The sequence below is a fragment of the Apaloderma vittatum genome, unplaced genomic scaffold (assembly GCF_000703405.1).
Source record: "Apaloderma vittatum isolate BGI_N311 unplaced genomic scaffold, ASM70340v1 scaffold35468, whole genome shotgun sequence".
NCBI lineage: Eukaryota > Metazoa > Chordata > Aves > Trogoniformes > Trogonidae > Apaloderma > Apaloderma vittatum.
Window position 1 is genome coordinate 6246 of NW_009731104.1, and position 15712 is coordinate 21957.

Consider the following 15712-nt stretch of genomic DNA (forward strand, 5'->3'; position numbering starts at 1 on the left):
GACATATGCATATATGCATGCATATGCAGTATTTCTAGGGAAATCATGGTATTCTTAGGAGCAAAGCTTTCATGCAAAATACTTATCTTGTACACCAAAATATCTTAATCCAAAAGAAAGGTTAACCAAAAAACAAGAGGGAAAAAGTTAAGGACTGTTATATTAACACAGAAGTTCATATACCTTCTGTTTTCCATTTCTCTTGCAGTTCAATCGTAATATAAAGGGAAAAGTACAAAATATTCTTGTAACATTTCACTCTACATTATTCTTGTATAACCAGTGCTTTGTCAGTAGGCACAAGTATAAATGACTACACAATATGCAAGAAAATGCCTTTGAAAGACTTGGGATTTGGCTTATCAGTCTGTTAACTTTTTATAACCATTTTATAAGCCTTATGAAAATGGATTTTCTTTGTGTAGCTGGTAGCTAAAAGCACATCATTAGAGTTTGGATGGAACAACTTTCATTTCAGGGCATAAACTGGAAGAGAAAAGGACTTCAGCATTCACCAGTAAGCATAATACTTCAGGTTTAAAAAAATGTTTTAGAAAAGTCAAATTCTAGAGCTGAGTTCAATAACATCTTGCGGTATTTTGTGATGTGTACACAAAGAGCTTTAAAATGAAACTAAATGTGATTTAGTTATAAACTCTGAACTTCTATTTTTTTTTTTGTTTCTTAGATTCTTCCTCTGCCTTTGAAGTTCAGGCTGAGGTTGTATGGCAGGACCTTGACAGTCTGCTACACCAGTCTTTTCAGCCCTATTTCTCAGTGGCTGAGTCCTTCACCTCATGTTCTTGTCAGGAAGAAAGGCCATTCCTCTAGTACTATGTCACTTAAAGCTTTTACTAGTAGTAGTGAAGATACCTCTTGTCCGTGTCCCTGCTTTCAACTATTACCATGCTGAATTAAGTGATAGGTTGTTTTACAGTTTCGGCTAAACATAGCTTAAAAGACTGCTTCTGTGCTCTGTTTCTTTTCTGTGGTATTTTCTGAATTAACATAGGAACTGTTCTTCATGTCACTTTGCGTCATTCCTGTATTACTTCCTTTGGCTGGCTGTTACCTGCTGTCATGCATTTTGTTGTATGCATTTACTGTCTTTTCTCACAAGATTTCAGCTTTGCTGTCATGTCTTTTGGCTGACCTCTCCCAACTGCACTGTTCTAATGGCTTGTTACTGGCACCTCTTCAGTTTTAAATATCTTTACTAAGGATATGCTAAGGACTCTGTTTCCCCATCTCCAGGACAAAGAGGACCACACCTTCTCTGAAGGGAAGAGAGCAGGCATGGTGTACTTCACCGTTAAAAATCAGGAAGAAGACAGAGTAGCACGAGCCCATCAGAGCTAAGCAAAGTTGCGTGGGGCAGCATACAACTCCTGTTGCTGATACTTCAATACTGTGATAGTACCAGTCTCTGGTCCTGGTTGATAATGCTGAGACTTAAAATAGTAGCACATTGCTACCCTGCTGCATATTTAAGCAGTTAGTGGATAGCTGTCTTAATGAAAGTAGTAGTGTGATGTTGGCAATGGCTAGAAAATGTTTCAATGCCTCATCAGCTTTTTGCAGCAGTATATTGAAGCTGCCCTTTTCGGATCTTGATTAAATTGCCTTTTTTTAAGTTGTTTTTTTCTTACCTCTCATTTTACTTAGAAACATCATGACTTCTTTCTCTTTTCAGGTGCTGACAATGAAGGTATCAGTACAAGCTGTGGCATTGTGGGGAAAAATAGCTCCCTCTCACAGCATCACTGCTATCATGATTACAGATGACCAGCAAACTATAGTTACAGGAAGTCAAGAAGGACAAATATGTCTCTGGGATCTTTCATCAGAACTAAAGGTTTGTGTCCACTGTGCTACTCCTGTCTGCCAAATAGATTGGATTCCTATCTTTTATTATAACAATGAGATTTTCCAGATTTACGCTTACTTAAGTTTTAAAGATAGTTGATATTTGTTATAGGAAACTCATGAAGCAAAAAGTGTTGAAATACCTATATGAGCAACCAGTTATTTGTGCAGACCTTGGAAAATTTTTCGTAGACTATCACAGCCTGTGACAATTTGAGATTGTGTCCTGTGAATAATGACAGCAAGTAAACATATGCAGCTATCTTTTCAAGTATTTTTTTTCTGTTTGTGTTCTGGTTTGGTTTGTTTTTCTTTTTTTTTTTTTTTTAAACTAACTGCTAAGCATGGCCTGTCATTTAAGAAAAAAAAATCTATTTATAAAAGCAGAACATTGCCAGGTTAACAATGGAAAAAATTTGTAGAAAGGTGGATAAAGTAACATAAAATATATATTTTTTGCATATCATTGCTATCACTTTGACTATTTCATCTTTATTTTTCTAAGAACAGAGTCAAAGCAGTTCCAATTTTTCTGTGTTCTGAAAACTATGGTTCTGTTTTCGGGGGGGATTTGGCAGTCGTGTTTGTGCTCAAATATTGCTCAACTTTGCACTTTTATGGGGCTACCATTTTCCATTAAGATCTTTGGATGCAGTGAAGCTAATCAAAGGGATTTCTTAAACATGTTGTATGAAAATGTGTGGTTAAGAGCTCTGCCATATCAGTTCCTTACTTCACTCCGTCACTTCTGCTGCATGCTGTGTGGTGAAGGCGAGAGATATTGTGCACATTGTTTTATAACATTTGATGCCCCCTACAGAAAGTGCAATTTTCAGACTGCAGTGAATACAAAGACTGTACTTCGTGCAAACTGCATAATCCATCCACATCTTTGTACATTCCAGAAGCATGACTGAAGAACGTAAGAATAGAAAGCAGATTGACAATTACTAATTAATAGCATCTACAAGTAGTATTCTCCTGCTTTTAGATCTCCTTAGTTTATAAAAAAAGATGTTTAAGTTAAACCATTGTGTTATTCTCCTAGATTTCATCTAAAGAAATTCTCTTTGGCCATACTGCTTCTGTAACTTGTTTGGCAAAAGCAAGAGAGTTTGAGAAACAACCATATGTAGTAAGTGCTACTGAAAATGGGTAGGTAACTGAATATTCAATTACTCATTTCTTAAATAATGAAATGTATGGCAGGTGTAGTTCAGATTCTATGTTTGGCAGAAGGTTTTTAATCCACTTCTTCCGTAATATGAAAAGCGTAGCGGCTACTTAGGGTAATGACTGTGTTGCTTACGTGCAATAGTCTAAGAGCTCATCTCTTGGATGACAGAAGGGTTTGGCAGATTCAGATTTCCAGTTAGTAGTCAGGAGAATGAATTGTTCTGAGGGTTGGCTAGGCCCCATACAAAGGGAAAATAACAGACTATTGGAGGGAATCAGCAGGCTCAGAAGCATTTTTATATCATGGTGCTTTTTTCTGTTCCTTTCTGAGAACTAAATCAGTATAAGAGGCTAATGTACTTTGATCCAGGTTATGCTTGCTCAGTAAGTATGTATGGAAGCACAGACTGCCCTTGGAAAAAGGTGTATTTGTTCCTTGTCTATTTTTAAATCTGACTTGCTATTTTGGAATACATCCTTTCAAGAGACTCCTTATCTTGCAGCTTTTCTCCCGTGTGTTTGTTGTGACTTGGCCCATCACTTGAGTCAAACTCATTTGTGCAGTTCTGCTAGGTTAGCATTCAAGAATTTTTTTCTCGCTGAATATTTCATGATCTTTTCAGCTGGATTTTGAAGCCAGTCTGTTCAGCATTTCAACTGTTGAAAATAGTTAGGGCTAGCTTCTTAATTCCATAAGGGCTTTTCAATTTTGTCTTGCTGTTTTAATAATATTCTCCTCTCATTTTGGATTCATCTTTCCCAATTAACAGACCAACTCTGTTAAAACTTCCTCCCATGAGGAGCTCCTGTCAATTGCCCTTCTTCAAGCTATACCTTCCAGCACCTTAAGGCTACCACTGGATTTATCCTTTCTAGCTATTAGGATCTCTGCGATTCTCTCACTCGGTTATAAGTATACAGGAAAGGGATAACTTGAACAAACTGGTTCAGAGTTCATGTCTTCAAAGGTTAGGCTGACCCAGTGGACAGATAGTGGTAAACAGTTCTAGTTGTTATGTGCAGAAAGGAGGGCAAGAAGTCTGCAGGACTAGTTTTATATTGGCCTTCTACAATTCTGATCAAGGATTCAGAGGTGAAACTATTTTTCATCTTCATTGTGAAGTTATGTTAGTGCAGTACTTTTTCCAGATCATATTGAGAGAAAAGATGTGTTTCCAAAAAGTTGGGGTGAAAAGTGTTAAGAAACAAATGAGATTTTTGCTGTGGACATGCCATACGGAGAGATGTCAGCATCCTAAAGGTTCTATTTCCGAAAGGGTCGTCAGGCTTGCTTGGAATGTGTATAAGCAGGACTGAGTAGTCTTCTGGCCCCTTTAAGTGTTCACTTTTATGAAGTTACTGCTAACTTTTCATCCCTATTACATAAGGGCAAAGCATCCATCACTGATCCCTGGAAGACAGCAGCATGAGGCTGGGATAATTACAAATAGGAAGACTCATCTTCAGGAGATGCAGGGTTTGTCAAACTGCATTTTCTGGCTTGTGAATCATTTGCTTCCGCCTATTTCAAGCTTCCATCTCCTTGTATTGAGGGTGGAAGAAGCTGTATGGAAGATGATACTCTCCCACCATCCCACTTCAGAATCTCTTAAGTATTTGTATAGCTGACTTATCTGGAAGGATGACTATCAAACAGTGTTTTTATACCTTTTTTTATGAAAATCTGTAAATTAATCCCTAATGATTCAGAAGTTCTCACCAATGCCATGTGCATGCATATAGCATATGCTGTAGGATAGGCTTATCACCATATGGTATCACACTCCTTGTTAGTACACACAGTAAATTAAGTGCAATTAGCAGAAGTTCTACTCTGGGCTCACTTTTACATAGAGGCAAACATGCATAACAGTAATGTAGCTAAAGCAGTAGATTGTCATTCTGATATAAAAAAGGAGAAATTCACTGCCTTGAATAACAAACAGCATAAGCATCTCTTTAAGTTATGATGTAAATCACTGAGTAGGATTTCTGATGTAATAAATTATTTTTCCCCAATGTGTTAAGTCATCATAGAGAAAATGTCTCAGGAGGTAATTTCAGAAATCATAAAATTATAGTTTCAAATGTGGAAATAATGCTTGTTTAAATAAAATCTAAAAGCAGTTCAGTTGCTAAACTGACACAACAAACCTCCTACGGCCTCATCTACAACATTTAATTTGATCGTGTTTTTGTTGTTCTCTAGTTCCATAGCATGTTGAATAATGCCTCAATGAGGAAGACTGGCTAATATTAACCATAAATATAATTAAGTGTAGCTAGAATGTTGCACAGACGTTTAGGTTAAGTGGCAAGTGCTGTTATCCATAACAAATTTCAGGACTAGCCTCATGGTGGCACTGTTTCTTCTTAACAGAAGTTGCGGTTCCTCTAAAGAACTGAAGTCTGATGCGGCGGAAGATTCATTATGTTTTTCAAAACGTTTAAGTTCAGTGAAATGAATCATTTTCAGGAGGATGTAGTTCCAACGACAGATAGTTACAGTGACGCATTGATGAGCTGTAATGGCAGCATACCTACAATTTGTTGTAGGCCAGGGTTGGCCTTAAAGTCAGGTTTGTTGCAAGGCAGCAGGGTGTAATTACCAAAACAAAAAGAAACAGATACTGTATGTCATCCCCTGCTAATGACCACAACATTTTCTTACCCAGTAATCTGTAACAAAAAGCCACATAAACGACCAGACCGCACTTAAGTATAGCACAAAAGAAAAACTTAGTGGCACAAAATTATACCAGCCAATTGAGTGGAAATGACAGAGAATAATATGAAGTTATCTTTGGCAGGGAGATGTGTGTTTGGAATGTCACAAGTGGAGAGTGCATTGAGAACGCAAAGCTTCCTTATAGGCATACAGCAATCTATGTAAGTATAGCAACTTTTCATGGAATATCTCTGTTCATTGCAAGAGGAATTTTACTTTCTTAACATGATATTTTCTCAGAAACATAAAATTTTAAATGTCTAGCTTATACAGTTGCTTAATAGGAGAAAAAAAACTTGCTGCAATGTATGCATTTTTGTATCTGCTTTTTTTTTTGACTTCTTTCTAAGAAAAGAACTGAGACTTTTATATGCCTCAACTCCTTAAATCAGACTGGTTCATTTTAAGCTCCAAATATCTGAAATGTGGTATCAATTAATTTATTGTAAACTTTGGTAGCAAAGCGAAAATGTCTTAATCTTTACTCTTGCCCTATGTTTAAATTGCATGGAAACTTCAGGTTTAATGTTGGCTTTTTGATGACCTGTTTTATAAGTACAAACGATCTAGCCAAACACTGAGAGACAATCTCCTAAAGATCTTATTTTTAAATATTTGTAAGGTTTTGATGCCTAACTGTTGGCTTTGAAAAGGCTACTCTGCCCCACTTCCAGAAATAAGCTTTCATTCATTGCAGACAGGTCACTTTTTTTCAGAGACCAGATTGCTTTAAATATTACTTCAGCTAATTTCAGGTGTTGGCTGTGTCCGGGTGCACTAAGTATCTAGATGTTGGAGTCTGAGGGCGTGTTTGAAATACATGTGTGTATATGATTGAGGAGCCTGGCATGCATGGATTTGATTCAGAGAGATGGCTTATTTCTGGCTATATCGGTAGAAGAAGAACTCAGGGCTCCTAGGTTAATTAAAATGCAGCTTTCTTCAGTAAGGAATTCTAGGATGGGACTAAGCCTCCAAAGGATGGAAATCCAAAATCTTGTGTGACTCGAACTGTGACCAAATTCAGAATTCAAATGTTTTAAAGCTTCCAGAAGACACACTGTTTTCATTGATGTGATGAGTTCCAACACAACTGTTAATGATAAAGGGAAGTGTATTTTCACATGCATACATGTGTGTATATATAGAAAAGCATAGATTAAGAAGTTATTCCTGTAATTTTTATTTATGTATGTATTTAGGGTATATATTCTTTTTATATATATGTACATATATACACCTACAAAACAATACTTCAAATATAATGTAATAGAGGTGCAGTATGATCTGCTTTGTGGTATCACTTAATTAGATTTTGATAGTTACGGAGTTTTAAAATTATGGAGTAGTTCTGCACAGAAGTAGGCAGATCTGGCCCAACTTATCTGACAACCTCTGTACTTTTTTGTGGAGATCAAAGCAGGATCTTTATTCTTATCCTTCAAGCAGGAGAAGCAGATACTTTTAGAAAATTGTTACTTCTCTATAAGAAGGGAACTAAAACCTAGTTTTGACTAGATAATGGCTTTTTTGTTCTTAAACTGTGGCAAGATGGCTAAACCTAAAAGTCAAACTTTCTTAGGAAAAAGAAAATATATTGCTAGAAAGGGAAGGGAAACTATTCCTAAAATGCAACCTTCAGATATTATTATTTCTTTATTGTGTGTGTGGCACATTTTGTTTTGTTGTAGGTTGTCTTCTTTTTTTCTTGTTGTTCCACGGAGAATGATTGATTGTGGGATAAGTGCTTGAGAGTGTAATTTCCTACAGAATGTTATTGTCTGGGAGATCTGATAGTATCACCATTGAAAATTGTTGCTTTATTTTTAGTTAGTATTTCAGTAGGTTTTAATTAAACCCCTAACCTATCTGGTCCAGTAGGTTCCTTTTGTTCAGATGATTCAACTATAAACAACAGATGTCAAGCAGTGCAAACTGAATATTTGCCATTTGAAATTAAGTTTAACACCATTCGGAACTGTTATGGATCATAACCAGTGTGGGATTTGCGCAAAGGACCAACTGACTATACAAGTGTTTTCGTTCAAGCCTAGTTTAGGAGTAACAGTAAATACAAATGGGTCCTACTACTAAGCATTTTTGCTTCTGATCATTGATAATATTTGTGGTAATACTTAACCTCTTCCTAGGTACTTAAACTTATTTTGTTTTCACATTTCAATTAGTTAAGTGATAGACCAAGAATTAATATCTAAGCAAAAGGGAATGTACAGAGAACTTGTAGCTAATGAGGCACAATTTTGTGGGTCTGTTAATATATTCCTCTGACTACATGATTGTTCTCTTTAAGAATAGTATCTACTTGGAAACTCTGAGGTGTCTGCTTATGTATTTATAGTAATTATGTTTACAATTACAGATGGATGTTACACAAAATACAAATATATCTGTGTGTAAAAGCATTAAGCGAAGAAGAGGTCTTCATAATCACTCTGCGCTGCTGCTATCTCTGTTCCTTAGTACTGTGCTATGTCCCTGTTTTCTTTACAAGGTTTTTGAGAAAGAATGGGTCTTTGAGAACACTAGGGCATTTAATGTCAAAATGAAGACTATCTCATGGAGTAGAAATTCTTCCTGGAAAATAACAAAGAATTCATTATGAAAAAAAAGTTATGAATCTTAATGCTTTTCACCTTTTTTTTTTTTTCATCGTTACATACCTATTGATAACTGGAGCTTTATCAGATGTTTGGAGAGAAGTGTGGCCTCTCAGAAACAGGTCCTGAACTGTTTGGCAATTTATAATGAAAATTAACACCTTGATTGCTTCAAACATGCTAATGTTTAGGCAGAGCAGATAATGCTTTCAGTATTAAGCACCTCTTACTAAGCTGTATGCCTGTATTAAATTGTTACAAATGTATGTGAAATGCTTGTGTCACTAGCAAAGTTGCATATGGTCTCACACATGCAGTAGATTTTTTGTTAATGCTACAAGTGATTATAATTCCAAGTATGGCATGCTTAATGTGGACAAAAAAGTGCACACATCTGTGTAGCTCTGTATGCTGACTCTCTTCTTTCCACTTGCACAGTATTACCATTGCTCATTCAGAATGACAGGTGAAGGGTGGCTGCTTTGCTGTGGAGAATATCAGGATATCCTTATCATTGATGCTAAGACTTTGAGTGTTCTTCACACTTTATCATCATCTGAGTCTTCTGATTGGATAAATTGTATGTGTATTGTACACTCTGCAAGAATTCAAGGTATACATTGTAGATGTACTTGTATAGGCCAATTAAACTGTGATAAAATATTTCTTTATAGATAGTACAGTCTATCCTCTCTATGCTAGATTTTGCTAGTCATGTTTTACAGAGCTGTTATAAACAAGATGTTAACATTTAACTGACAGCACCTAAGAAGGTGTTTTAAATACTCCTGATGTTGGTCATTTTTCATTTAATATGTTTCTTACAGAGAAAAACAGCCTCTACACTGGTTGTGAGCAGCTCATTTCTTGGTTAGAGGTACAAATTAATTTTGTAATATCAGGAAAATTAAGGGCACAAACCTGATATCCTATGCCTTCTGTTGAAATGTATCTTACTGGACAAATAATTACTCACTATTTGCTTGCATACTTTGTATTTCTGTATGCTAATTAGTAATTTTCGTGTATAATTACTATTTTATCTTAACAGCGTCCTGCATAATCCTTGTTTTAGTATAGGACTGTAGTGTCTATGCCAAGGTTCTCTTTTGGTGTTATTCATTGTTTGAACTTGACTGTCTCACTGTTAACTTTTCACAGAAGACTCATTGGTTGCAGTATCTGTAACTGGAGTTCTTAAAGTGTGGGACCTATCTTCATCTTTGAAGAGCATACAGGTTAGTTTGTATGAGGTGTGAAACAGAGATTTAAATTACGTGAATGTAATAATGTTCTCAAGTAAAAGATACATTGAAGCAGAATATGAATAAAGTAGTGTCCTCTGGAAAAGTGTTAAACACAATTGATGAATTTTGTCACAAAAATCTGTAAGCACACATGTCACTATTTAAAATTAGTTGGGCCATTGAACAGCTCGTGCCTTGATGACTGCGATGTATTTCACCCAGGCTACTTCTTTTCTTTCTATATTCCATGATGCTGAAATTGTAACGCTTTCCTGCTGCCCTGATAATGTCATTCCATTCTTTCAACCCCTTCACTCTGTCCTTTAAACTAAAAGCTCTTCAAAATTGGCCTTTGTACTCCCTCTTCACCCTTGTTACTTTCTTCAAAATGGTCCTTTAGACTTTGTTTTCCTGCGTCTGCCTTCCACAATGCTGTCTTTGCTTGGAAAAGACTCTTGCTGTGTCAAGTGCTCTATTTCTCCATCTTCAAACTCGCTTATTCTGTGCAATTTTTCTGTGCTAATATTCTCAGCAGCTGTCCCTTGACATGCACGAGTGTTAGAATTGGAATACAATGTTTTGTGTTTGAATTTAACTCTGAGATCTAGATTCACAAAGGGACTTCAGTATTACAGCTAAGTACTATGAATCATTGACAGAAATGGCAAAATGTCAGCAGTCTTGTCTGACTATCCATAATACATCACTGCCTTGCTCAACAAACTGCAGAACATGTCGCAGCACTACTTGTTAATGGGTAGAATCAGGCCCCTCAGGAGAGTCTGTCAAGTTTGATACCATACTGGTGTTTTTGTCGTGGTTTTGGTTTATCTGCAGTGTTTTGAGGGGGTCTTTTCAACATTCCTATGGCAAAAAATACTCTCACTCTGGAGAAATTCTGGAGTAGAGATCAGAGAAGGATATATGTTCTGGTGCAATCCTCTTACTGTCTGGGGCCTTCTTTTGTGAAGGAAGAAGTGCAGAGTTAGTGACAATCCAACTTCTTCGTATTTTGAAGCGCAATATTTTAATAAATATGGTTGGAATTAATTGGAGCAAAGTGTAGTGAGAGAATGATTTCTAGTTTTGTAGCCATGATTCCATGTCCAGCATACTCCATATTTGAGAGGTTTTGGTACTGTTGGCATCTTTCAAAACAGAAAACATGGATTTTCAGTTATTTAATCAATAACTAATAAAAATAATTCCAATATCAATAGTTTTGAGCATGATGGCCTTGATAAGTCTGATATTTCCATAAACAGGGTGAAAACCACTTATGTTTGTTTTGTGGTTTGGTTTGTTGTTTTGTTTTATTTTTGCTTTTTTTTAAACCATCTGTACATTCAGCAATACAAAACTAAGAAAATGAATTACTTTACCCTGCTTAGAGGTGTTAAGTTCAAGCAACATATGATGATACCATATGTCTCAGACTGTCCGGATTGTAACAAGGGTGAGTGGGAAAGCAGAATGTGCATCAGCCATTCAGAATGTTGTAGCTGTTTTTTTGACTAAAGAATACTTAGCAGATATTCATTGCAGCAGATGCTATCTATGACCTGCTTTTAGTCTTTCTCTGTAGTCATTATCACTTCTTCAAGTGAGAGCAAGGTCTGAGCCATGTTGAAGGTCTTCTGTTTACATGGTACTCGTGTCTTTCTATCCCACTTTTAATTAAGAATTATGTGTTGCTTTGTATTTTGAAAGTGTATGTTAACAAAGTTATTATATTGTTACTGTTATTTGTTTATATCCTAAAAGTAGAAGTTCAGAGATCTAGAATAAATCTTACATCTTTTTTTTCCTCTTTGCTGTGAAGGAGAGACAAAGTGTGTGTGAGAAGGAATCAAAATCTCTGGGCTGTGTGAATTGTCAAGCAGTACGATTTTGTACTTACACAGAAAGACTCCTTCTACTTGTGTCCTCCACATGCTGGCAGGTACTTTATTAACAAAATTAAAAAGAAAGTCTAATGCTCAATAATTTTTAAAAGCTAGTATATTTTTACATGCAGATGCGTGTTCTCCTTAGCTTAAAGAAGTGGTCACTAATTGTCAGATATAATAGTGTGCTGTATCTCTTCTCTGCTTAACTGTCTGACTGAGTCTAATTGTTTAGTTTTTATTAATTTATTTCTGATTTTAAAGTGTAACATGAAATTGACTGGGTAGATAGGGGATTACTTTAGATACTAGTCAGTTTTAGAGCAGTGGTTGCACTATAGTCACTTTGCAGTGCATTTCAAAAGGAGACCAAGGTGCACAAAAATTGTTTAAGTGTGACTGAAGTAGTCACAGTTAACCAGTTCTCACCAACCAGCCTTTGGTCCATCAGGGCCAGTAGCCTTGGGTTCCACTAATAGAAGCCAACAAAACTGAAGAACCCAAACTATATCACATTTTCTTGTAGCTATAAGAAAATAAATGTGTTGTGTAGTTGCTGAAACTGCTTTTTCCCAGTGTTATGGCATTCCTCTTGAAATAATTTTGAGCTATTGGTGCGACATACGCACCCAATCCAAACGCCACTGCTGTTGGCGATGGGGGTGGTGACGTCTCGCATACATCTGAGTCAGCTTTGAATGATACAGTTGTAGGGTGTCCTTGAGATTTTTCTTGGACTATTAAAAAAAAGTGTATACAAAAGTAGTTAGGAAGAAATTGTGTATATGGAATTCTGTGTTCATGGAAAAATCTGTCATGTGCATTGTTTTTTCTATAGCATTTTTCCACAAGAGGTGCACGTTTCTTGTAATATCTCTGTTAGGAATATTTACGTTTTGCTGATTCAAGTAGTGTTATATGTACGTAAGTCGTGTTGGATTTTCAATTCCTGTGTTTTAATGAATATACAGCTTTAAAATAAGATGATGACCTTACTCCTTGATTAGAAAGGCATATGTAGTGTAGCACAGGAGAGATTCACATCTGTTTAGAGTTTCTACAATGATGAAAAATACAGAGTAAATTAGCTAGAAATTAGCTAAAAAATAGAAATAAGCTTAAAAATAATATAGAAATTCTCCCTACGAAATCTGTTTTTTTTTATACTGCTGGGATAAATACTAAAATTTTGCTTATGAATGCTCTCTCCATGAGGCCACTAGGAATGTGAACAAGGAGACAATACCCTTGGTTGCCCTAGTCCTCTCATGTTCCAGTTTAACATGGGAATGTCAGAAGAAACAAACAAGTCATATTTTGTTGCCAGGTCTAGAAATGGAAAAGAGAAGAATTCTTGCAAGCAAAGGGAATTATATTTTCTTTGATTTCAATTGTTTTAAATAATAAAAATCTCTGTTGCTCCCCAAAGAAAAAAAAAATCTCCTTTTTTAAGATATGTGCTGTGATTCTGCCAGCAGATAATCCTCTAAAGAATACAGACAGAAGCATTTATAGCTTCTGTCAGAATCTTCAGTGTCATGCTTATGTGCTATATTAATTATCTATGTCTCTAAAAGAAATTAGTAGTCTAGTAAATAATAATGCAAAGCAAAACAAAGTAAATCCCGTTCAAAATCCCTTAGTATAACCAAATACAGCAAAACGCTCCAGTGCTCCTTCATAATTGTCAGTTTCTTTATCTTTGAAATATACATGGTTTGATTTTTGACTTTGCAGTATGAAAACTCCTTTGGCTTTAAAAGGGGTAGTCAAACTACAAAGAGTTAAGCTAATGTGCTACTTATTCATTGCCCCGAACAAGTCTGAATTAAAATGAATGGTCTAACACTGTTTATATTTTACTGTTTTTCTGAGCTTAGGTCTACGATTATTGTGATTTCTCCTTGCTTTGTACTGAGTTCTGTAGAAGCGGTCAGTGCTTTGCTGGTGGAGAAGTCCTAGCAGCTTACAGACTGATCATCTGGACAGAAGATGGCCACAGTTACATCTACCAGCTGCTAAACAGGTGGGCTCAGATGGGAAATTCACACAAAAAGTTCAGGTACAAGATGAACTTTGGGAGGTTTATTATGGAAAAAATCTCTGCATGTTGCAAATGATCAAAAACCAGAACAAAACCGCTTTGGCATTCAAAGATTTACCCTGAGTTTGACAGCCCTCATTCTTTGTTTGACACAGCAGGGGACGTAGGAATAAGATTAGCCATGTAGAACGTGGGCAGCTGGTGCTGTGATTTCAAAAAGTCGCTTGTAATTACTTATATGGCAACTTTTAATTGAACTCATGAATCTTGGTTGTTACTATTCTGCTTTCTAAAAGATAGGACTTTCTAAAGCTTTTAATTTTTATATTTTTTTTCCAAATTATGCAGTGGGCTTTCTAAAAGCATATATCCTGCTGATGGGAAGGTGCTGAAAGAAACTGTTTATCCTCATTTAATCTGCTATACTGGTGTGGAGGAAAATAAGGTAAATTCATAAAGAGTTTATGAAGCACTTCAGAAGAGTTTATTCATTAATTGCAGTTAACCTGAGTGATCTCTAAGGAATTGTTGAATTCATCAACAGATTTAACTGTTCTGTCAAAACACTGAGTAAGACTTTCATTTCATTCATTTAAAAAATTTTACTTACAAATGTGGAGATTCTCATAGCATATTTTTGTCTTAAAATCTGGCAATATTTACTTTTTTCACAGTAGGGAAAAAACTATTTTCAGCTTTAGATGGACTAATTATTGAAGTTGGATTTTTTTTTTCTAGTTTTGCCCCCCCAGAAAAGGAGAATGTTTTTTTTTTTTTTTTAAGGTAAAAGTGGTCTAAAATAGCTTTAGAAGCTCTTTCAAATCTGTAAAAACAAAAACAAACAACAACAAAAAATCCAAGCCACAAAGGCAACCCAGAAGCAAAATGTGCTTACAAGTTGCTTAGTTCTTGGTTTTTTAAGAAATATATGCATGTTTCAGTGTAACTACATAAATAGTTTGTTTCCCATATATATTCAGGCTAAATTGAAGGGGTTTGAATTTGTGATGTTTTATCTGGAATTCTGTTAACCAAGCCTTCTGAGGCATGATTACATGCCAAACTTTCTTGGGCTGGGAGCTGACTGACAGTACCCACAGTGCATAAAATGAGGCACATGTGACTCTATTCAGAACCGTGGTGTCTGTGTGAACAAGTTTCTAAGGTTAAGAAAAGAGAAGGCTAAAAGAGAAGGTGATCTTTATACTTTTGACTAAGAATTCTCATTTAGCAGAGCATGTCATACCAGTTCCAAATTTAGAAATTACTGCTTAGATAAAGCAGCTCAAGTGGAATCAGCTGTGTTGGAAAACCTGCATCTTACATTTTGAGTATTGCTTTGTGTGACCATGAAGAAGTAGGTAAGCAAAACCAGTTAATTTAAAAAGCAGAAAATTGCTTAGAATTAGGAAGTAGGAAAAAAATGTGGCCAAAACTTTGCCAAAATATAACAGATTTTTCTGTGTGTCTTTTTTGTTCTGATTTTGTTGCTAAGTCTTTTTGCTAATACTCCTTATGAAATGGTAATTGTTGGAAAATGTAGATTTAATTTCTGCCTGCTTAATTTGTGTTTTTGTATGAGAGCTGAAGCAGGTCTTTAAATGGTTTCTGAAGATTTGCAAGGGAGACATTTTTATTTTTACCTGGCTAGAAACACTGTCAAATATATACCTATGTCAAGCTTTCTAGTGTTATTTTTTCTTTCTTTTGACAACTGTAGTCTCTTAGAAAGCATTTTTGTTGCATACTCTTGTGAAACCTGACAGATTTAATTTTGAGTTGAAGGGCAATAGCACAAGCCATTCAGCTTTTCCCCCAAACACTGTGATCTAAAATCAGATAGAATAACTGCTGAAGGATGCCAAAAGGTCAGATGGAGTGAGGGAAAAGAAATAATCAAGACACGTGGCTTGGCAAATAATAGGGTTGCAGGGGTGGTAGGGAGCTCATATGTGCTTCCTCCAAAACATAGGCATTTTTATAAATAATGTAGCCAGCCTGTTTCTAATATTTCTGCTTTAATGTTTACCTTACTACCTGAATTATTTTTGTAGCAGACTTGAAAGACAACAAAACTGCCTGTGTGATGCTCTGTTCTGATTTCCATTCTTCGATTATCAACTGAACCACGTAACAGTAGAGTTGCT

At 35.8% G+C, this 15712-nt stretch overlaps 1 protein-coding gene across 1 annotated transcript in view; it reads left to right on the top strand.

The window, feature by feature from the left end:
* Nucleotides 1–1702: 1702 nt before the first annotated feature.
* WDR72 (WD repeat domain 72) overlaps nucleotides 1703–15712 on the top strand; it is a 101976-nt gene continuing 87966 nt past the window's right edge. Inside the window, exons 1-8 of the mRNA XM_009875056.1 lie at nucleotides 1703–1855; nucleotides 2915–3021; nucleotides 5853–5931; nucleotides 8827–9001; nucleotides 9550–9626; nucleotides 11458–11577; nucleotides 13402–13547; nucleotides 13914–14010. Of these exons, the coding sequence (XP_009873358.1) occupies nucleotides 1703–1855; nucleotides 2915–3021; nucleotides 5853–5931; nucleotides 8827–9001; nucleotides 9550–9626; nucleotides 11458–11577; nucleotides 13402–13547; nucleotides 13914–14010 (954 nt within the window). The remainder of the gene's footprint in view (nucleotides 1856–2914; nucleotides 3022–5852; nucleotides 5932–8826; nucleotides 9002–9549; nucleotides 9627–11457; nucleotides 11578–13401; nucleotides 13548–13913; nucleotides 14011–15712) is intronic.